General features: G+C 50.7%; 6 protein-coding genes across 6 annotated transcripts; 2 read left to right on the top strand and 4 right to left on the bottom strand.

Moving 5' to 3' along the window:
* Positions 1 to 16: 16 nt before the first annotated feature.
* BO79DRAFT_207885 (putative IgE binding protein) lies at positions 17 to 1,103 on the bottom strand. The gene is made up of 2 exons (XM_025682268.1): positions 647 to 1,103; positions 17 to 549 (listed from the first exon to the last, which is right to left on the bottom strand). Exons 1-2 carry the CDS (start codon positions 902 to 904, stop codon positions 226 to 228), a joined length of 582 nt encoding a protein of 193 aa, XP_025542419.1. The 5' UTR covers positions 905 to 1,103; the 3' UTR covers positions 17 to 225.
* A 1,370-nt stretch (positions 1,104 to 2,473) lies between these two features.
* Positions 2,474 to 3,737, bottom strand: BO79DRAFT_101638 (velvet factor family protein; the record flags this gene model as incomplete). The annotated part of the gene is made up of 4 exons (XM_025677869.1): positions 2,474 to 2,741; positions 2,799 to 3,287; positions 3,344 to 3,423; positions 3,495 to 3,737. Coding segments are annotated over 4 exons (1,080 nt in total), but the record flags the coding sequence as incomplete, so codon positions are not given.
* A 4,054-nt stretch (positions 3,738 to 7,791) lies between these two features.
* Positions 7,792 to 9,934, top strand: BO79DRAFT_190565 (glutaminase; the record flags this gene model as incomplete). The annotated part of the gene is made up of 2 exons (XM_025680745.1): positions 7,792 to 7,924; positions 8,007 to 9,934. The coding sequence occupies 2 exons, from the start codon at positions 7,792 to 7,794 to the stop codon at positions 9,932 to 9,934; spliced, it is 2,061 nt and encodes a 686-aa protein (XP_025542417.1).
* A 4,746-nt stretch (positions 9,935 to 14,680) lies between these two features.
* On the top strand, positions 14,681 to 16,377 carry BO79DRAFT_141366 (uncharacterized protein; the record flags this gene model as incomplete). Its single annotated transcript, XM_025678250.1, has 2 exons — positions 14,681 to 14,752; positions 15,253 to 16,377. 2 exons carry the CDS (start codon positions 14,681 to 14,683, stop codon positions 16,375 to 16,377), a joined length of 1,197 nt encoding a protein of 398 aa, XP_025542416.1.
* A 1,710-nt stretch (positions 16,378 to 18,087) lies between these two features.
* BO79DRAFT_215263 (uncharacterized protein) lies at positions 18,088 to 18,717 on the bottom strand (the record flags this gene model as incomplete). Its single annotated transcript, XM_025683265.1, has 3 exons — positions 18,088 to 18,278; positions 18,362 to 18,571; positions 18,675 to 18,717. The coding sequence occupies 3 exons, from the start codon at positions 18,715 to 18,717 to the stop codon at positions 18,088 to 18,090; spliced, it is 444 nt and encodes a 147-aa protein (XP_025542415.1).
* A 1,060-nt stretch (positions 18,718 to 19,777) lies between these two features.
* Positions 19,778 to 21,347, bottom strand: BO79DRAFT_207881 (uncharacterized protein). Its single transcript, XM_025682267.1, has one exon. The coding sequence runs from the start codon at positions 21,220 to 21,222 to the stop codon at positions 19,921 to 19,923; it is 1,302 nt and encodes a 433-aa protein (XP_025542414.1). The 5' UTR covers positions 21,223 to 21,347; the 3' UTR covers positions 19,778 to 19,920.
* Positions 21,348 to 21,672: the final 325 nt, after the last annotated feature.

The following is a 21,672-nucleotide window of genomic DNA, read 5'->3' as shown; positions in this document are numbered from 1 at the left end:
CAATAACAACTATACTCCCAGCATACTCCCACCAAATAACTTAAAACAAATATTACAATAAACCTAATCAAACACAACATCAACGAATCATTAATGACATTAACATACATACATGTACAAAACAACCACAAACCCTACTATTTCACTCTATACACACCAACTATATACCCCCTTCTACCCCACTAGCACACTACCACTACCACTACCACTACCAAGTACAGTCATTTAAATGTACTCCCAAGCAGCAACCGAACCATTAGTAGCAACAGCCAGGGCATCAAAGCCCAAGCAATCAGCAACATTGCCACTAGGCACGGTAGCATTCTTGGTAGCAGCAAAGACCTGCCACTTGTTACCCTCGTCCGGGCAAGCCATGAAGCCGGTGGCACCGGCACCGGTGAAAGTCCAGGTGCCGAAGGGCTTGCCGGGGGTGTACTTGAAGGGGCCGGTGGAAGAGCCCGCGGGGATGTAGGCCGAGTGGGGGACGGTGAAGGTCAGGGCACCGCTGGGGGCGACGTAGACTTGTTGGCCGCCGGGGACTTCGACGTCCTGTTTATTTATTATTTCATCAGTATGGGAGACTTGTGTGTGAGTGTGTTTGATAGGGGAGAATTTATGAGGTAGTATGGGATGGGAGTGTACTCACCAAAGAAGAGCCATCACCAGCAAAAACGGTCTCAGTACCAGCGGGGCAGCCGGAAGAGATAGGGCAGTAAGAAGAGGTGTTTCCGCCCAAGTAGAAACCACCGCTGTTGGCGTTCAAGGGGAGGAGGTGGATGGGGGAGCCAGAGCGGGCGGACATGATGCCGAAGGTAGAGGGAGTAGAAGAGTTGGAGTCGCGCTGCTGGGCGGGGGCAGCGGCGGCCAGGAGGGGGAGGAGGGTGGAAGCGAGGGTGAACTTCATTTTGATGGTATTAAAGATGATAAGTGATTAGAGATAGATAGTATGGTGGATGTATGAAAGTTATCAATCGAGTGGTTGAGAACGAATGTCTTGTGTGAATAGTAGAGACTGAGGAAGCAGGATGCGAAGCCGTATTTATATCCTACGATGAACAGACTATGAGGTCAACCGGTTACTATTAGAGAAACTAAGTGGAGTGAGCTCCAAAGGAAAAATAATCAGAGTGGTCAGTCGAGCAAGGGCCCTCTCCATCACAAGAAACACATACGAAGGCACTACGGTGCACTATGGATAGCAACAACATCGCCTCCAGCAGTCATCCCCATCTCAACCCTGCCACACAGCCCAAAAACCGCAAGGAAAAAAGCGGCACGAGCCGTCAGAGAATAACAGACCCTAAACCTATCAGAAGAGGTCTCCCACTTACTATCTCCTAGTTCAGTGCACTAAAGTGAAACCGCATGGAGACGAAGACCCTCATCAGTCATGCAGAGTGGCTCAATTGAAGGAAAAAAACTGGGGAATCCATGAGCTCATGACGTGCCGGTTTAAACGACCTGTCTCAGTTGTTGCTCCGAGACACGGCAAGAGAAGGAAACAGTGTAGAAGGAAGGGAAAAGATTGATGATGGGCCCCGTTGGCGACCGTTTAATTATAGAACGACGATCATCTCCAATCAATGCCAGAAGTTTAGGGAAAAACAAGGTCCGTCCAGTAAACTAGCAGTTTACTAGGTACAAAGTAAGTAGTCAGGGTCCCGGAACCCGAAGATCCGATGCCCCAATTCTGACTGACTTACTCTCTCGCTCTCTCCCTCGTTCTCTTTTTTTAGTCGGTCGGACAAGCCCGATCTTACTTACTTCAAACCCTGCATCATCCCTTGCAAAGGTTTTCTGCTGAAGATTGAGCTTCGAAGCGGCCTTTTTCCGACGCCCGCCACTTCTCCCATGGAAGCACCTGGCCGATCGACGTCATCGTCGACGTTGCGCACCGCCACAGTCAATACGAGCTGGAAGAGGCGACCTGGTCTCGGTTGAACGATGGTTCGTCCGGTCGAGTTCTAGTCGAGTCTCTGCGCTTGTCCGGACAGAACTTTAACCTAGTCGGAGTTGATGGACTTGCGAACAGAGCACAAAAGCAATGGATTACTGCTATCAGGCTATCATTCATACATTCTCCTAGGGTAATGCAATACAGTACAGTCCCCATAAGATGAGATCATTTTCGCCTCTAACCGTTGTGCGCGGGAACCGTAGAACCAGGCGCGAAACCATCACTTCGTATAAAGCAAGTCACACGAATCGAAAGCAAGGCAGCATTAATCGAATATCACGTAGCAAGAAGAAAAAAAAAAGATTCAGGAGAACCCGAAGAACCCTGTGACACCGGCCCAGATAGTAACAATACACCCCCATCCTGTTTGAAAGAGCCCATCACCAACACCGCAGAACCAAACCCCGCGTCCAACCTGACCCGTATATATATAAGAACGTGAGCAAAAAGCAACCAAAAACACAAAACATCGCCCATTGGTATCCCGAATTAGCAAATAACCCTGGTTTAGTCGTAATCATCCCCGGCGTCGTCTCCGTCGCTGTGGCGCCCGCGAGATCCCTTCACTCCGTCCTTGCGGATGGGAATCTTAATCCCTTGGAGGGCGAAGCATTTGCTCAGCGGTGTGCTCTCAATGACACCGGGAAACTTCTTGGCCGAAAACACGTGGAATGGCTCTGAGAACACAGAGGCCAACACTGGCGCAGAGCCGTGGTTGATCACAGATACCCCGTTGGGGGAATCGCCGGACTGGCTGCCCACATTCACAAAGCTCATTTTCAGGCTGCAGGAATAAATCAGTACAACACCAAACGCGATCATCTCAGAGAAGTGCACTCACCGGAAAGAGCCCTCTGTGCGGACACTCAGGTCCTGCAGAATAAACCACACTCCGATCTTGTTTTCCGGGTCGGTCAAGCGGAACGCGCTGGCGCTGAGACTGCCGATGAGGTTCCGCGTGAACATGCCGCCAGGGCCAGAGGCCACAGGCTGCGCCGGGGAAATGTTGGCCTGCGGCATGTGACCGCCGCCATAGTAAGGCTGGTAATAGGGTGCTTGTGGATTCGCTCCATACGGGTTCTGGTACTGTAGTTGGGGGTTGCCACCGTAGTAATTGTTCATCTGAGGGTATCCAACAGGCTGGCCGTAGGCATTCTGCGCGTAGGGCGGGTAGGAAGGCGAAACACTATGCGGCGGAGGGGGATATGAGGAGGACATGGCCGTCGATATCGAGGGAGAAGTGGCGGAGTGCTTGACGAGGTTTACCTCGCTGGTCCCCTCCGCGTTCCACAGGTCGACCATGAGCACATAAAACGACGTATCGATCTCACTAGAATGGCCGGTCAGCACCGATCCTCGGCAGAGCGATATTTGATACCGTCATACTTAATGTCAATCTCCTTTTCAGTTTGAGCATCTCGGACAACCAGGCGAATGCAGGGAGGAGGAGTAATTGGCCGGCGATCCTGAGCTACAGTCAGCTACCTCTTAAAAGGCGGGAAAAAGAGCAGTTCAAGGACGGCACAGCAAGACCAACCTTATCGCCGAAGCCACACATCCGGGCGCGAACCGGCTGCTGAACCACCTGCAAAGACCAAATGCGATTTTCATGAACGGTGGAGAGCGGCGCTAGATGGCTCGACGGCGGTATCCCGCCGGCAGACGCGACGCCTGCAGAGCCCGGAGTGGGGTATGAGGAGGAGGGGGGTGGAATACGATCCATCGAGAGCGGCGGCGGGGGAGGCGGTGCGGTATGTGTGCGATCGTCCAGAGCGTACATGACGCTCATCACGTTGAAGAAGGCGAAAGTCGAGGAAGTAGTGGCGGGGTGAATACCCGAAACTGCAGCAACAAGACTCGCGACAGGCAAACCCAATCTATCACGAGTCTAGATTCGGGCAACGACACAGGCTCCTATGGCAGTCCTGCAAATGGGAACCGGATGAATGTACACGCGTCGTTCGGCGGATAGTGCACAGTGTAGACGTGAAGCTCGTGAAGTGAGGATTGAACTCTGGGTAAGGCGCAGCGACGAGCTGTCAAAATGCGGGAGAATCGCTGAGCCTTCCACGGATCGGCCGCAGGACCACAGGTTCCTCTATGATGACCGCTTTATCCTGGGAGGTAGCACAAGGACAGGAACCCGCAGTGCTAAATGATTGGCGGCTATGAAGCTGCAAGCCAACCCGAAGCTAGAACAAGACAGACCAGTAGATAGACTGGAGGGAGGAGGAGGAAGAGAAGAAAAAAAAAAAAAAAAAAAGGCGGGGTTGCGAAAGAGGGCAGGCTGAAAGTGAAGAGGGAAGACGGAGAGTTGGTGCGGACAGCAGAAAAGATTGGAGCAGCCGAGGAGGGGACGAAAGCAGAAGGTGAGCGAGTCACGGGCAGCTCTCGAGGTCCAGAACCTTAAGTTTGGGAGGAGATGAGCTCATTTGCGGTTTCTACGTCTGGTCGCCTATGAGTAGCTACTTATTACTACTAGATACTATCCTACGGGCGCTAGTCTTGTCGATTTCATACAATGAAATATGATAAACAATAAACAATTCTAGTATATCCAGGGAAACATACTATTCCAATCTTAAAGTATGGAGTCAGTTGTCTGTTGCTGGAAGGATTTCCATAGAACGCAAGTTGAAGGGAAAAGGCAAGCCAGCCCAAGGGATCTCCGGGGGGAGGTTAGAGAGGGAGCCAGTCCCCAGCAGTGCCAGCAAGCCCCGGCAATTCCTGGGATTTGGGGAGCAGAAGGATTGGGCTAATGGGCTTAGCTGGCCAACCCTCCGGGGGCTTGCCCTGCTCTCTTTTCCCTCTTTCCTTCCTTTGGTCGTAGCGTCACGGATCAGGAGGCGATCAACCCGGCGCAGGAACCTCGCGACCCAGACGGTCGGGTTCAGCAACTGTTTTTTTGGCCCAGCAACTCCCGCTGGATTTTCCCGCACCTGTCCTTTGTTTGCTATTTACCTTTCTTTTTCTACAGAATATGTGATCCATCTACTTATTCTCTCCCATGTTTCCTTTTGATTGCTGTTTATCTTATTTCCAACTCTCCTTTGTCTGTATTTCCTGCCAATAAAGTGAGAAAAATAATTAGATTAAAAAAAATAAAAGTTTTCCCCCTCCATCTCGTCATCGTAACGAATGGTACCCCATCACAGTTCAGCTTGTGTTCCATCCTCCAAAAATTCTATTTACATTTTCATTCAGCAGGCCTTTGCTGTCACCACAGGAGTGGGTCGAGCGCATAAATGCAACGAAAAGAAGATGCAGCCAGCTGGAGTCTCCTCTACCTAAATTGGCCAACTGCGGCAACCACCCCGGCCGAGATGTGCACAAGTGTGGAGCACTTTCTCTTGTTCCAACCAATCCAGTGCATGAATCCTCAGCATTGGGTCGGATTGAAGGGCTGCAGTCGCCGTTCCGGGTTTAGGCGGCAGGGAATCAAACTCCAACCGCTCCGTTTTCAGTCAAGACGGACCCCATCGGCAGAAAAAAATCCCACCGGTGCACCATCCACTTTGTGCCGCTGGGAGCTGAAATGTGTGAGACTTCCGATCCCTCTTCCCTCTGGAGACTTTACATTCAACCAATAATCGATTTAGATCTTACTATCTTACATTCCCCGACTCAGGGGAGGTAGGATGGTGATTGGAGGGGCAAACAAACCAATCGCCCGTAGACGGATGATCACCGTGGCTGTTGCACCAATGCGCTGCCGGGGAACTGGAAAAAGGCCCTCGCTAGGAGTCTACTTAGTGGTTAGTAGTCTAGATAAAAATCCAGCAATTTTTATCGGGTGCGGGCACCGGTGGATCGGTAAACAGACGCTGCATTGGTACCCGGCCACTTGCCACTACACACACTCACAGCACTTACTGGATGGGGATGCGGTTGATTTATCCGCAGTACTGCCGGCCGGTCATGCTCCGTCTTACCTGCATGCCATACTTTAAGCCATTACAAATAGTCGGCTCAAATGAGATATTACAGACAGTGTGGAAACTATTGCCACCGCGGATTTATACAGTTCTATGAAGATTCGGACATAAATGACAAGACCAAAAAGCTCTTCATATTTTCTGTGGACCCAGCTACTACGAGTACGGATAACATAGTAGAAGAGGGAATGCTTTTTGGATGTGACACCCTAGTCATCAAACCACTTTTCTCGCACAGACGCGTTGCTCCTCAATCAAAGGCAGTCAAACTCACCTGCAAGAGAATCCATAGAAGGCAGGCATTTGGAAGATCCTTACGCCTTACCCGTGTGACACATGGACCAAAGCTCACACTACTAACCAAACTATATGCATGTACTTTTCTTGAGCGACAGCTTGTCATCCTCTTCCTGCTCGCCGGATCTGCATAAGCTCTCACTTAAATCGAAACTTTAATAGCGCTACGAAAATCAAAGCCGTTTTGACTGATAACATCAACCGGTTTGTCGGACATGGTTGCACCGTGACTAAGAATGAAGTCACTGACTCCTGCAACGCGATGGATTAAGCAACGAGGAATGCCCATCCTGGCCTGCAGCTATCCGGCAGCCTGTGATGACCTGGCCAGGATGTGGTAAGCCCCCTCGGTCGCTTCATTTTACCCATATCCCCGTAAACATTCCCTGGTGTCACAGGCAAGGGATCGTATGTATCCAGGGTTGGGGCCAGACCAGCCCTGCGGTAACAAAGGTCTCTCAAACCCCTCTGCAAGTCTGATACCAATGGCTTGTAGCCACATTCAGGCGGTTCCATGGTGGCAAATACTTGGCTTCATCGAAACTGCCAGGGGGTCCATTGTTGCGTAGAAATGAAAGGTGTCGACAGAAGCTACATTTCGTCGTTCGACCCTTGGAAGGAAGGCGGACGATGAAGTTGCAGGAATAAGCTTTGGTGCTAACGAGACTCTGCAGGGATGCTATCTCACAAACTTAAGCATAACATAGGATCACACGTGCCCGCGTGCCGATGCAGAAGACAAGGTTTTCTTCTGAGGAAGAACCTTGGCAGAATGCTCCCTTAGGTAGCTCCTCTGCAGCCCAGTCTCTATTCGACCATATCTCGCCCTGGATGTGCCCCTGGACCCCTTTGAATGCAGCCCTGGGCCGTCGAGAAGATTTATCTCCCGCTTCTCTATACCGAGGATGGGTAGATCGTGGAATCAGGGACGACCCAGCGATGAACCCGACCCGGGAGCCCCACGACCAGCCATGGAAAACCATCTCAAGGGTCTTCCAACTGGCAAGGAGAAAACTCGGCAGAGGAGGCATCCATGATTCTTCACTGAGTGACTTGGTCTGGAAACAGGATTGAAGCGGGTTATGAACATCTGGAATGCGGGGGTAGTGACCTTGTTTGAAGAATGTGAGAGCCCGGGGCCGGCCTAGAGCGAGCCGAGGACGGCGACAGATTGACAGGAAACGTCGACGATGATCTACGATCTGAAAGATGCGATCTGCCGGGCCCGTCTCAGGGCTGAATAATGGGATTCAGGACCCAGGGGTAAGTCTCAGGTCCACCACCACGATTGGTCGCCGCCTGCCTGGGCTGCTGCTCTTACATGCCGAACTATGGACGAGAACGAATGCTAGCCATGAATTAGTACCACGTCCTTACCATTCTCTTGCTAGAATTCAAGCCCACCAGGGCAGCAAATCGTATGACCCACTCCTTCCAAGAAAAGTATGTTCCTGAATGGAATTGTGCAGTGGGCGACAATGAAGGGAAGAGTACTTGAATGCCGGACTCCCTAGGGGGGTCCGCATGCTGCCACAGGTGAGCGGCGACATTATTGTATAGCACATACCCCTTCATCTCTTTCTACCTTTCTTCCTGTAGATCATGAGGTGCTTTGGGGATTCATGTCTCCTATGGGTCTGGGGATGCGCTCTTCTTCAAGTTGTCGTGTCTGCTTCTTTTGCTCCTCTCCTGCCTCCGGCTTATCCACTTGCTGTTCGCAGTCCCTATCTGTCTTGTTAGTCCAGCCTCTGCTTTGAAGTTCAGTTTTGACATGCATTGCTTGATCATGTAGAATAAACGTGTACTGACGTGTACAGCTTGGCTTCCCGGATATCAGGCATCTAGCCTTCCCTCTAGTTCTCCTCAGTTTTGGTTCGGAAATAACCTCACATGGTCTGTCATTGCTCGCGTAAATGGTCAGACGTACAGCCTTTTCGGTGTCTCTGAGGAAACAGAAGGCATCCAGGCTGCTACTGTCAGAGATGGCAATTTCACCTCGACGCACAGCACTTTTCTGCTGACAGCCGGGTCGAAAAATTTCACTCTCGACTTCTTTTCGCCCGTCTCCCCAACAAATTATCTACGCCAGTCTCTGCCCTTTTCTTATCTCACGATATCAGTTAGTGGGACATCGAGCAACGACTCTGTCCAGATCTACTCTGACATTGATTCGTCCTGGACCGGTCAACCGGATAACGCCACTTGGGCTTTCTCAGAAGCCAACAAAACTTCAGTCTTTCAGCTGAGTCCCGTGGAAGAGGCCTTGTTCTCGCAAAACCCTCAAGAGCAAGCGCTTTGGGGTGAGACAGTTTACGCCACGCGGGCTCAAAATGGAAGCGTCCTCTCTTCTGCCTCGGGGCCGTCGTCTGCGATCCGTTCTCAATTTGTGGCCAATGGATCGCTCGGCAATTCTTACGCAAATTGGACATCTGACGGCGTTGTCGCATTTGCGCATGAAATGGAAACGACTACAGAGAATACTTCGATCACGTTCGCCATAGGCCATGTGCGCGAGCAAACCATTAACTACCTTGGTAATACGCAAACTGGGTACTACCGAGCAATCTACCCAAACACTACATCCGCCGTCTCGTATTTTCTTGACGACTACTCTGACGCGCTGATCGAATCAATCAACATGGACGAGTTCATTCAAAAGGGCGGGGAATCATCATACGGCACTAACTACTCCGATATACTGGCGTTATCTCTCCGCCAAATCTACGGTGGCATGGAACTCACAATCCCAAATGACACACTAGACACCAACGACACCATGGCCTTCATCAAAGAGATCTCCAGCGATGGCAACATCAACACCGTCGACGTCATCTACGCATCCTTCCCAGTCTTCTACGTCCTAAACTCCGACTACATCCGCCTCCTCCTAAAACCCGTATTCGAATACATGGACCAAACCAACTACACCTACGACTTTGCCGTACACGACATCGGGATGGACTACCCCAACGCCACCGGCCACAGCCCCAAAGGAGAGTTCATGCCTGTCGAAGAAAGCGGAAACATCCTCATCATGACCTACGCCTACGAAAGCGCAACCAACACAACCAACATCTCAAGCACCTACTCCCCCCTTCTGCAGAAATACGCTCAATACCTAAGCATCAACGGCAAATATCCCGACGCACAACTCTCCCTCAACGACGCCCTAGGAAAGGTCGCAAACCAAACCAACCTCGCCATGAAAGCAGCTAGCGGCCTCGCCTGCTACGGCCACCTGACCTCGCAGCAGAACTACACCGACGCAGGCAAATCCATCACTGACGCCCTCTACAACGGCCGCCTCGGCACAGACCCTAATGGAACCTACTTCACCACCCAGTACGACGACGACTCCTGGTTCCTCGCGTACAATCACTACGCGGACGTCTTATTCTCCTTTGACCTCTTCCCCGAAGAAGCCTACAACGCCACCACAGCCTTCTACCCCACAGTCCGCAAACCAGCTGGCATAGCCCTCGACGCTAACCTCGACTGGGGCCAAACGAACTGGCAGGGTTTCGTGGCGGCAACGGTCACCGATGAAGCAAGGGACATGTTCATCTCCGATATTCATGCCTATATCGCTAATGGTCTCAACGATGTACCCTTCTCGGACCGGTACTGGGTACAAGATAGTACGACTGGTGAGGCCGGTGAGTACTTTGCGTTTCGGGCGAGGCCAGCACTGGGAAGTCATTTTGCGTTGATGGCGCTGCAGGGGGCGGATCAGTGGGTGGGTTGATTCAGTTGCTTAATGGGTTTGGTACTACATATATACATTGCATTTTGGGCGTATTGTACATAGGTTAGATTAGTAAGTTTAGATTTGAAATTAGAGAGCACTTGTCGGAATTGATCCATGCAGTCCCTCGCTAGGGCTATGATTCACTTGCAGGCATATTTGCATCTTTTGCGCGACTAAGTGCGTATATATATTGATGGCAATGTTCGCATAAATAGGGATGGTAGGTGTTAGACAAACACCTTCGAATATTAACTGAAGACCTAAATGATTGAAGTATGCACAATGTACATGAACTCTAGTACTACTAGTACTAGTAGTCTAGTAGTTATATATAGTCAGCGATTACGTATATTTGTCTATAACTATTCATTACCATGCTGCAACTATACTGCAATGAATGTTACTTTTTTTGTGTTGTCAATACTAAAATCGCTTTCCGAACGTATATATAGCATAAAGTATATATATAATACATCACAATCCAGCTTATCAACGCTACTACTACAGAGATACTACATATTAGAAGTAACTAAGTATACACCTACTTATTTATAGAAGAAATGACGGGCCGAGCTCAATGTTCTATGCAGCAAGTTGGGTCATTATCTAGGTCACATGGTAAACAGAGGTTCCTAGGGAGATAATGCCGGGGGCAATGGATAATTGCTGGGTCACGTCGCAGTTAGCAAGTGGTATTCATAGTTGCCAAATCGATAAAAAGTGGTCTATTGCCTGACATATGACGTTTCTGATTGACAGCAGAATTGTGATGCAGGTTCTGTCCTTTGGATAAGCTGAAAATGCAGCTTACACGTCGATATGCTACGCATTCAAGAAAACGTGTGCGGATGGTAGGTATGTTGAGACGTGATAGGTTTATGCTGCTGTTCAACAGGCTGGCCGATAAGACTTTTCTGGTTGGTGAGTGGATGACCTGTGTTGTGATTGTTGAGCACGGCCTGCATTTGAAGTGCAATCCTAGCATGCTGTCAGGCAAGCAATGTAACAGCAAGGTTAGCAGTGTAGTGCCATGTGAGGAAATCTACGCATTAGAAGTCTGCTTGCAGCTTGTAGATAACTCTGGTCCTACTGGTTGCGATTATACTTCCAACCCCAATTCAACTGAGCAACTGCCGAGTTTCCGATTGGATTTGAAACGGGGCGAATCTGGAGGCTGTCCATAACGCAGCAAACTGCGTAGAGTAATCCGTCAGCGGAGGCATCGGATGCAGACGTACGATTCCTTCAAGGACCTTCGCCCTTCAATTTGTCGATAGCTTCTGTCCGGTCTTCAGACAGACCGAAACCCCACTATGGGCAAAGCGTCATCTCAACTCATCACGGCGACTCCGTATGCTGTGCCAGTCGAGAAACCAACATAGTGACCCCCAAGTCGCACACTCTGTACACATCTGGCTCTTCGGTTCGGCGTATCTCGGGCCCAGCTGACCCAAGTGGTCTGACGAAAATTCCAACATGTCCACTCTCTAACCGAAGTATTCCCAGGATTCGGGCCAATCAATTTGCTGATGCTTTGTCAAGCGCCCAAGCATCCCATCCTAGGCTCTGCAACTGTGGGCTCGATATGGTGCTAAGCCATCGAGCATGGAACAAGCGTCCCGGATAGGCAGCCAGATCCAACAGGTTCATGGCACCATGCCCCGTCGTTGCTCATGCAGAGTGGCCAGTTCGTTCATCAAGTGGCCCAAGATAACAGACGAGTTGCGGGATGGAGAGGATTCATATAGAAGCAACGTCTGCATTTTCCCAGTCGGGAATGACGATGACGTCTTGCAGGAAGAGAAGGATTTGCGGAGACGGTGTATCTGATGTGCTGGCTAATCAGCAGCACCAGCTCACCGGTATGGTCCAATCCGATATCCAACGCGCGCGACTTTTTGCTAGCGCCATGCCTATTCGAGTCAAAGCGGCCGACCCTCAGGCGCATCTGGGCGCATGGAGAATCCTACCAGAAGATTCAGTGAAGAGGTCTGTGATCTGAAATCCACCCATGGCTTAAGCCAGGCCCGCTGTTTGAGGGCCTTGGCCCCAACAGCGGTCGTTTCTTCTGATCCAACCTAGATTAGCCCGTTGGCGCGGTTAGGGTGAATCCGTTCTCCCGGCGAAAATCAGATGGACCCACTGGCCGCCTTTATGATCGCGGTACCAACGGTGAGGCCGGTTACCTCCGCCGGCCGAGATGTAGATGGGACTAATATAGTGGTATCGCGATTCTAGCTAGCCTGGTCTATTCCAGCTGGAGCTTGAGGATTACTCACACGCGCGATATGGCGCAAAAGCGCCGGGCGGAACGGTCGGGCTTTTAGTCCGAGGTATGGCTAGCTGTAGGATGCATGCACTTCGCACTGTGGGCTGAGCTTGATCATTGGGCAGCGAGGGCAACGTCACGGACGATTGGTGGGATGCCTATGTGTGATGCTGCTGGGAAGGCGTGGGAGGCGTGGGCGTGGGTGTGGGAGAGGCTGCGGAAGAGGCTTTGTCGCTGCCGGGGTCCATCGTCCACGGAAAGTTACGCCATGGTGCCACCGTGCTCATTCCATCGAGTTTCTTTGAAAGAGCAAAAGGACAAGCGGGAAGATCAGTAAATCCTCCGTGACCGGCAACGGCTCGCCCCTCTTAAGCGGGGTATTATCTCTTGGATGGATTGACTGATTCAGGATGGTCGTGATCGAACCATAGCTAGCTAGCTATGAGAAGATTGGAGTTTTGGCTGACATCATTGGGTCAAGCGTCTCATGATTCCGGAACCGAAGGCGATATTCGGAGATGTGAGACACGGATGCCATGCAACAGAGACACAACGTGGATGGAGAAGAAGGAGGGATTGAGACACTAGCTGTCTAGCGAGGGTAGTAGTGTTGGTGTACAGTTGTAGCTACAAAGTACTAACAACAGTTCAATGGTGAGTAACGAACCATCGAATCAGGCCTGAGGCAGCCCCGGGCGACGGGAGAGTCACGGGCCCGCACCCCTTATGCCAGATCCGGCAAGGCGGGAAGATAGCAGGCCAATGAGAAGACCGATAAGCCCCCAAGAATCTGAGTTACCCAAAACAGCAAAAGCAGGGTTCATAGAGGCCTAGCACTAAGCCACGATAGGCAAAGGGCCAGGAGCCGAAGATGGGGATTTGACTTTTAGGTTTTTTGGCTGCAAGTGGATGTGGTGTGGATCCCGGCTTTGTCCCAAGACGGCATGACGAGAGAGATTCATTGCTGGCTTGTCGGGGTTTAAGCATCAATTTTTTTTTCTTCTTGTTCTTGTTTTCCCCCCTCCCCCGCCCGCCTCTATGTCCATCCCTCCATCTCTATTCTCCATTCGGGAACGGATGTCCATCACTTCCGGGATGGACCGGTGCTTCTTATTCAGTTTCGGGGGAAGATCTGGGATAAACTACACTTTAGTTCCATTAATAGTCAGTAGATTATTGTAGGATAAACGGGGGGGGGGATGCTTCAGGGGGTTGTGACTGCTTATTCCTGATTGGGTCAATTGGGCTGGTGGCCGGTGGGGCATGTCAAGGATGGGGGAAGAAAAGCACACCACTAAATCCGACTAAATCAGTACTAGTGAGTTGTTGGTATTAGATAGTAAGTAATATCTAGTAGTGAACAGTTAACCCTCTTTTTCCTTTTTCTCTTTCGTTTTCCATTCCCAGGTGGAAGATCTCAGACGGTATACCATGTAGAGTAGGATGAACACTGGCCATGCATGGTACTTGCTTAGTTTTATTTCTTTTTTTAAAACCAAGAATTGTACAGTCGTACATCTTTAATAAATGATCATCCTCTCAAGATGGCAAGTCATCAGCGAGCTGGGTCATGACAGACAAGAGACAGAAAGAAAGAGGCAACGATGATCCAGGGTTCAGTACACCGCGACCCAAGATGACCAAGATGACCATTTGCCCATTCGACCGCATGATGCATCATCCTGTCTCTTGTCTCTTTCCCTTCTGTTGCTACGGCGGTTGGGGCGCCGAGCCCTTCGTAGCGCTGCCTTAAACACCACAAATCCTTTTTTTTTTCTGTCCGCATTTACTGGTTTCGTCTTTTGGGGAAGGCCAGAGCCATCCAGTTCCATCCAATCCATCCAATCCATGCCATCGGGGATTCGCGCTCTTACTGCCTCCGTGCAAAGACAACGGAAGTGGGGCAGCGATCTATCGGCTAGCTTTGGACAACTTTGGAATTATTGTTGGAAAAGTGCTTTGGTGGTGGAGGGAAAAAGTGGGTTGTGGAATTGAAGGTGGTCTCGATGAGCGGGTTTTGGAACCTTCTCCCGGAAAAGAGGCCAAAACCTCTTTAGTCTCTCTCCTTCTCTCTCTCCAAAAAAGCATGGGGAGTCGGTCGTTTGTTTGGATATTAAATCTCATGGGATCTCCAACTATCCACCCCGGCCAAGAAGGTGTTGTTGAAAGTTGAGCTGGAACAGTTGGAGGGGATTACGGCTTCTTGCTTGTTTGATTTAGGGATTGTTTTCCATATTAATTTTCCCTTCTTTTTACACTTCCTATGAAACATCCCCCCTCCTCCCTTCCATCCTTGACGCTTCTGCTTCCACCTTGCGCCTGCTGGGAAACCTCCCCCCCCCCCTCCCTCCCTTCAACCCTCCCCAGCATCTTCTGCTCCTTCACCCAGAACCTGGACAGAAGGAACAAAAGAACACGACAGGGAAGAAGAATAATAATAATATAATCCCCAAGAAAGAAAAAAGTCCCCAGCAATGCCTGCACGGCGCACTTACAGAGCCCCGGCGCGGAATGGCTGTTTTGAGTGCAGGAACCGGCGAATCAAGGTAGGTGCTCTTGGGGTTTTAGTCCCGGTGAAGCTTAACTTAAGTTGCCTGGCCTGGCCTGCTATTTTCTTGGTTGTTTGGTCCACTAAAGTTTCCATCCTTTTTCCCTTCTTCTACTGCTGCTTTCCTCTTCTTACAATTTCCCTCTTTTTAATTTTCTCTCTTCTATTATTTTCCCTTCTCCCTTCCCCCAATTCCCTCCTCCCCCATCATTGCCTGGGTGCCTGGATGCCTGAATGATGCAGTGATCTCTTTCCCTTCCCTGCCTCCTTCCTCCACTCCTCCCTCCTACTTTTAGATATGTACCTATCAGTGGAGCTTTATCTGCTTGTTTGATTACTGCTTGTGGACCGGGACCTTTGCTACTTTTTTGTTCCCACCACCACCACTACCACCCCCCTCCCCTGAATTATTACACCACACCACTTTTCTGTGGTTCTTCAAATCGGGACTGGTAGTCCTGTGTCGCCCTCATAGATGCTAATCGAACCGGGATGCAGTGCCCCAACGAACACCCCCAGTGCTCCCATTGCACCAGTGACAACATAATATGTCAATATATTCCCTCCTCCACCTCCTTGGTCTGGCCTAGGGTCAAGTCTCGCTCCACCACCCCGACCCTTCCCCCATCCCGCACCGCCTCCCCTTCCCACGTGAACCCCAGGATTTTCGCTGAATACCGCGTCGTCATGGACCCCGTTGCCCCTTCCACTCCCACCGGGGAGCTGAACATTCAAGACCTCGAGTTGATGATGCAATGGTGCACGACCACATACCGCTCGGTCTCGCGAAATACCTCGGTAGAAGGAATCTGGCAGGGCGTAGTGCCAAGGGAAGCCATGCGCCACCCATTCTTGATGCACGGCATCTTGGCTCTCTCCGCCCTGGATCTGGGCTTCAACTGCCCCTCCGGTCCGCCCAAAGACTATTACATCCAAACCGCCCAGGCACACCAGTCCCGGGCTGTGACCGGTCTCAGCAAGATTGCGGGACGTCTGGATCAATCCAACTGCAATGCCGCTTTTGCTCTGTCCAGTATCATGGTGGTCTTTTCCTTCGCTCTTCCTCGGACGACGAACAAACTCGGGGACGTCCTGAATGAGCTTCTCAACATATTTCGGTTCACACGCGGGTCGGTGGACGTCCAAGGAGGAATCATCAATTGGGTTGCGGATGGCGAGTTCAGCCCGCTTCTCGAGTGCGACACCTCGCAGCCAACCATGCCCGACACGTCTCGGCTGGCCATCATGTCGCTGACACGAATGAACGCGGACCTAGCTAGCCGCGATCCCGCCCATGATAAGGACACGTATGACACGACGATCCGGTACCTGAGCTACTCGCTGGACAAGCTGGCCCGGGGCGGAGAAACCATGATTATTGCCTTCCAGTGGATCTTCCAGATCCCGCCGCGATACTTGGATTTGCTGCAGCAGAGACAGCCCTTTGCGTTAGCCATCTTGGCCCATTACGCGGTGATTATCCACTCGTTGCGAGGACATTGGTGGATGGGCGAGTGGGGAGCGCGACTGATCCGGGAGATCGGCCAGCGCCTGGGTGCAGACTGGAAAGACTCAATCAGTTGGGTGGTGGACGCGACAGGATGCTATATTCCTCCAGTCTGAGACAGTTCATGGACGAGATGTATAAGTACCTATTTTTTTTTTTTCCTTTCTCCAGTGCGCGTTGTTCATTTCAGACACCGAATATGGATGCATCTGCGCGCTGGAGAGTACATTGTGTGGCCACCATGACCATCCTTGAGAGACGCGTGCAGCGTGCACGCTGCCCGTCGACATACCTTAAAGCAGGCGGGAACACCCCTGCCATCCGTGGGCCAGGCTCTACCATGAGTGACCTACACAGAATTCATGCAGTCTTGAAGAAGAGGGAGTCATGCAGTGAACTGTAATAGAAAGAAGACCAGGACACGACGGGAAGTGACATTTGGGGAGGCCGACCGGGAATAAGCACTAAGAGCGGAGCGGAGTGAACACCACAACGAAGAAAGACAAATGCGACCAACTAGTGGAATCTAGTTGGTTAGTCGATGGACATGAAGGAGAGGAGATCCGACCGCCAATCACTCGACAGCTCAAACTGAACCAGGGTGCTGGACATCTACACCACCTACAACTATCTATGGCATGATCGCATGGGACACATACTCACTTGGCATGAGATGGATGATACCTCATAAGCAATATACGGAGTACTTGATTGGTATTGCATTTCTATTTCAAAGCAAGCTATGCATACATACATTTTATTCGAATTATAGATTCATACACGATCTACACTATTTACCTCGGCAATAGACAGAATTAGCAGAACCCCAAGTAATAATAAAAATACCCGTAGTAATAACCACTAAAGAAACAAGGCAAGAAAAAGCAATATGCAGCCCTCCCCATAGATAAGCCCCCGCGATTTCATTGGAGATCTCACTACTAGTAACAATAGTGCCAACAACCACACTACAAAAGGGCTTCGGTGTGCACTGCCCAACCTTTGTAATAGAAAATAAGTGAGTGGGAATGAGAACAAATGATTATAATACTGAAGACACACACACACAAACAGAGAGAAACACATATTATACTTGAAAAAATTAATAACAATACCCCAATCCAAACGCAACAGCAATCACAAATATGAAATGAAATGAAACGACAAAATCCGACCCTCGCGCCGTTCTTTTTCCCCACGTCCGGAGTTCTTTACTACATGGGTATTCTTCAAAAAACACAAAAACAGATTCAGATCGAATGGGAGGGAATATGATGGGAAGAAATGATAAGGGATCTCTCCATCTGAGGGGATGGGTATAGAGATGGAGAGATGAGTAGGTGGGTAAGTAGGTAGGTGGTGTCGAGCACTACCTGCACCTGCACACTGATCTGCTTGGGGATTGTTGGGAGCAGGTGGTGCAGGTATCGGTCGGTCGGTCGTCAGTCAATCAGTCGAAGTATAGATAGATGGGATGCTCTCATCCCATCCATCTCAGAAGTCCGATTCAGTTCAGTCCAGTCCGGTCCAGTCAAGAGAGAGGAGCGGAAACACAAGCACACACATATGGTGCAACAATAATCACACGTTTGGAGAAGAGTCAAAGGCAGAAAAGCACAGCGCAGTCAGAGCAGGGGAAGGAAAGAGAATAGTAAGTTAGCGTGAGCGACAGAAAGCAGCTCACTCTTCCTCACTCACTATCTCTTCCCATACCTCACCACGCCATGCCATACATTGCCATGTCATATCTGCCAGCAGAAAGAACTGACAGAAATGACATCCTAGCAATAGATCCAACCTCATCCTCAACTCCAAACATGTGCTAGTCAACTGGACGGATTCCGCTCTTCACCACCCCCACCACTAGCACCGGCACCCTCACCAGCGACACTGGCGGTCTCAGCATCCTTCCTGCGATCCTTCGATTGCGTGCGCACACGCCTCAACTGCTCCTCTTCCTGTTCGCGCACGCGCTTCTCTTCTTCCGCGGAAGGGATATATGCGTTTGCAGCGCCGCCTACAATTATTACAACCCATTGATTAGCATCATTGTTTTGAAAGACACGACCACGGACAAAGGGGAGGTATAGGGGAAATTACCTCGGCCCATAAAGTGCGGCGCTTCTTCCACGCGCAATGGGGGCGACTCCACATCCTGCATTTCTCGGGCTAATTCGGGGTGTTCCGGATCATTGTGCATCATGTTACCGGAGCCGCCGCGACCGGTGGTGAAGATGTCTTGTTTGATGGTGGGGGTGACGAGGTCCTTTGGGGTGGTGCGGGATTCATTGTGGCCGGAGAAGATGTTGCCTGTGGGGGGAGCAATGTCGCGTTAGATGAGATGATATTGTGGCTTTAAGGAAAGGGAGACTGCGAGAAAGAAAGGCAGAGGGAGAGATAGTGCTAAACATACCTGCGCCGCCGCGGCCGTGGGAGATGTTTCTAGCGCCGCCCATTGTTGCCGAACAGGGAGGGAGTGGAGGGGAAGGGGAGGGCGGAGAGAGAATGCGATCGGGAGAGTGGATGATCAGAGTCAGTAGTAAGGGAAGTATGGGATGCGATTGATTGCGAAGGCGCAACAACGCAAAGGCGAACTCTCAATCAAGAGAATGAAGGAGAAGATGTGAAGATGATTTGAAGAGGAGTGGGAAGGGAAAGCAAGCACGCAATAGCTAACCCAGCAGTGATCAACACAGAAAAAGAGAGAGTGGAAGAGAGCTGAGGAGCCGCCAAAGTGGCAAAGGCCGCGAGCGAGAAGAAAGACTGAGTGGAAAAGAAAAGACTGAACGAGCAGCCAAGACTTTTGATTTTGATCAAATGACGTCCTGCTTTTGGGGCCGAATGACCGAGACGGTTTTTTTACTCTTCTCTTCCATCCCTCTTCTTCTAATTTGATTTTCTCGAGTGTCTTTACATTTCATCTTTCATTCTTCTATTCCTCAATTCTTCGTTCTTCCATCAATTTAATTCTCCTTCTAGGGCCCTACCTTGAAGACTAAGTTCATCCCTCTCCCTCTTACCTCATTCATGGGCGCCAACCATGCCTGAAAGTGGAAACTTCTTAATCTAACTTGACCCCACTTTTTCCCTTTATTATACTACCACTTACTATATTACCTTGGATTATGATTTTCCTTAATTCATTCCAGAACTTTTTGCCGACTGATGGAAACCCAGTGGAAAATTCTTCCTAATTGTTCTTTTGGATACTAGTATATTTTTAGTCGATTGATTGTATTACTACTATGTACTACTGTTGTTGGACAGCAAGTAGGTCTAGGCTTTCCCCGCGGGGAGGCTATCTATCTCTATCCTCTTCCAACAAATTAGGATTATAGCTATGAGATAGTTTAGTGAAGCAATGGGTATTAAGCAATGGGAGGGGGAAAACAGCATTACTTATATACTGGTTAGAAAGTATGGTTTTCCTGTGTGAATATATCTACTATCCCTGAAGGCTGCTGTTCAGATTTGTAACAAGAGGATGGGTGATAGCAAGAACCATGTACAGTCATCCTGCAAGTATAGTAATTCTATTATTCACAAACCAAAGAAACCATTATGTATATATACACACCATAAACATTAATCCAGTCATGCGTGTTCATAAACCAGTGCATCCCATCCATGCCATGCGTTGCTGCATACAGCGTATATAATCATGCCGAACCGTCCATCTGGAATAATCGGTCCATGTCCATTTCGTACGCCTGCTCAAATCCCATACTCCAGACCCCGTGCGCGCCCTTGACGCGATACGGCCCCTCCCACTTCCACGACTTCTTCTTCTCCTTGTACGAAACTGCTCCAACGTGCTGCATCTGCGACGGGGAGATGGCCAGTCGGTCCAGCTCGGCCCGCCCCGCCTGCATTTCGATCACGCTGTCCACCGCCTTGGTGGGGATCACGTCCTCCATGTGCTCAAAGTACTCCAGGAGGGCGGGAACGTTCTCGCGATTGAAGAGAAGGGCCTGCGAGCAGCAGCCGTGCGCGTTCATCACGTGCACCCCATCCTGCATCGGGTACCAGGTGACCCGACCAGCCAGAAAGAAGAGGGTGATCAGTAGCGGCACGCAGAAGAAGCAGACTACCAGCAGGAACGAGTTGGTGAGGATGCCCTGGGTAGCGCGGATCTTCCGCCGAGTGTACATGCCTGCACTGGCGCAGAGGGAGACGAGCAGCACACTCCAGGACAGGTAGATGGGCCAATTTTCCGAGTTCCAGCCGAGGAACTTCTCCGTGTAGAAGAGCCGCAGGTATAGCCAGTCCTTGATCGTATCGTGTCGGCGCCAGTCCTCTACCTGCTGGACGCTGCGCATGGTGTCCTCGTACCAATTGCGCTGGGCCACCACGTCGTCCTCCAGCATGATGATCCACGGCGCGTCGGTCATGTCGTAGCATGCCTGTAGCCCGAGCCGGTAGTCGATCAGAGACTTCTTCTTTATGTTATTCTTTTTCTCCAAGTTCATAATAATATACCCGGGTGCGTCGACATCGTCGTAGGTGAGTACGTGGTCAACAACATTCGATAACCATGTCTGATTGTAATCCGGGTGATCGGAGGGTTTGCTCAGGGCGAAGAGCACTTGGACGGTCAGCGCCGCTCGCTGCTCCGGTGAAAGGGTATCAAGAATCGAAGCAACGGTTGTGTCGAGGTCCTGCTGCAGGGGACGCTTGACGGTAACGATGCCGACACAGGCGGTCTTCTCCCGTGGCGGGCTGACATGGGAGACGGGACGGGGCGGGACATTGTCGGAACGGTTGAAGGCAGACAGCCACTCCAGCGATTCGTGGATCCGTTGGAGACTGTATCCCGGGCGATAGCCTTCGGTAGGCTGGAAGAAGAACGAGCCTGGGTCACGGGCGGACCGGAAGTGGCAGATGATGATAAGGAAGAAAAAGAGGATGGCGTAAGAGGACAGAAGCAGCCTCTGCTTTCTGTTGAAGTGATTGAAAGCCATCGGTCACATACTGGTTGGCAGACGATCAGGAGGGAACGAACGGAGGAGAGGATGGAGGGGAGAGAGGGAAGGAAAGGAAAAGAGGGAAAAGGAAAACAAAAGGCAGGACCGGATTGCGACAGCAGATAAGCCAGCAGCGGACTAGCAAGAGTTAGCTTGGAGCCATGTTGATGAGACTTGCTGCTTTTGAAGCCCTGGGCCCTCAGGGTCTGCCCATCGCTTAGTTTGCTCTAGTCATTTGCTGGCCAGCTGATAGTCCGGCCGCTCTTTCGTTTATCGGGCCAGTGGAGCGGTGGTCAAAACCCTTCGAGTTGACCCACGCCCGAATAGCCAAGTTTTGGGATCGCGTTGGCCCATTGGCCGATCACGCGGTGGGCGCCAGGGCTGAGCGCATGCTGCGTAAGGCATTATCCGAGTAGGGATTCGATAAAAGGTGCAGGGTTGGGAATA

This window comes from Aspergillus costaricaensis, assembly GCF_003184835.1.
Source record: "Aspergillus costaricaensis CBS 115574 unplaced genomic scaffold BO79scaffold_7, whole genome shotgun sequence".
Classification (NCBI taxonomy): Eukaryota; Fungi; Ascomycota; class Eurotiomycetes; order Eurotiales; family Aspergillaceae; genus Aspergillus; species Aspergillus costaricensis.
Note: the sequence above shows the minus strand (reverse complement) of the source record. Positions and strands in the feature narration are given on the sequence as shown.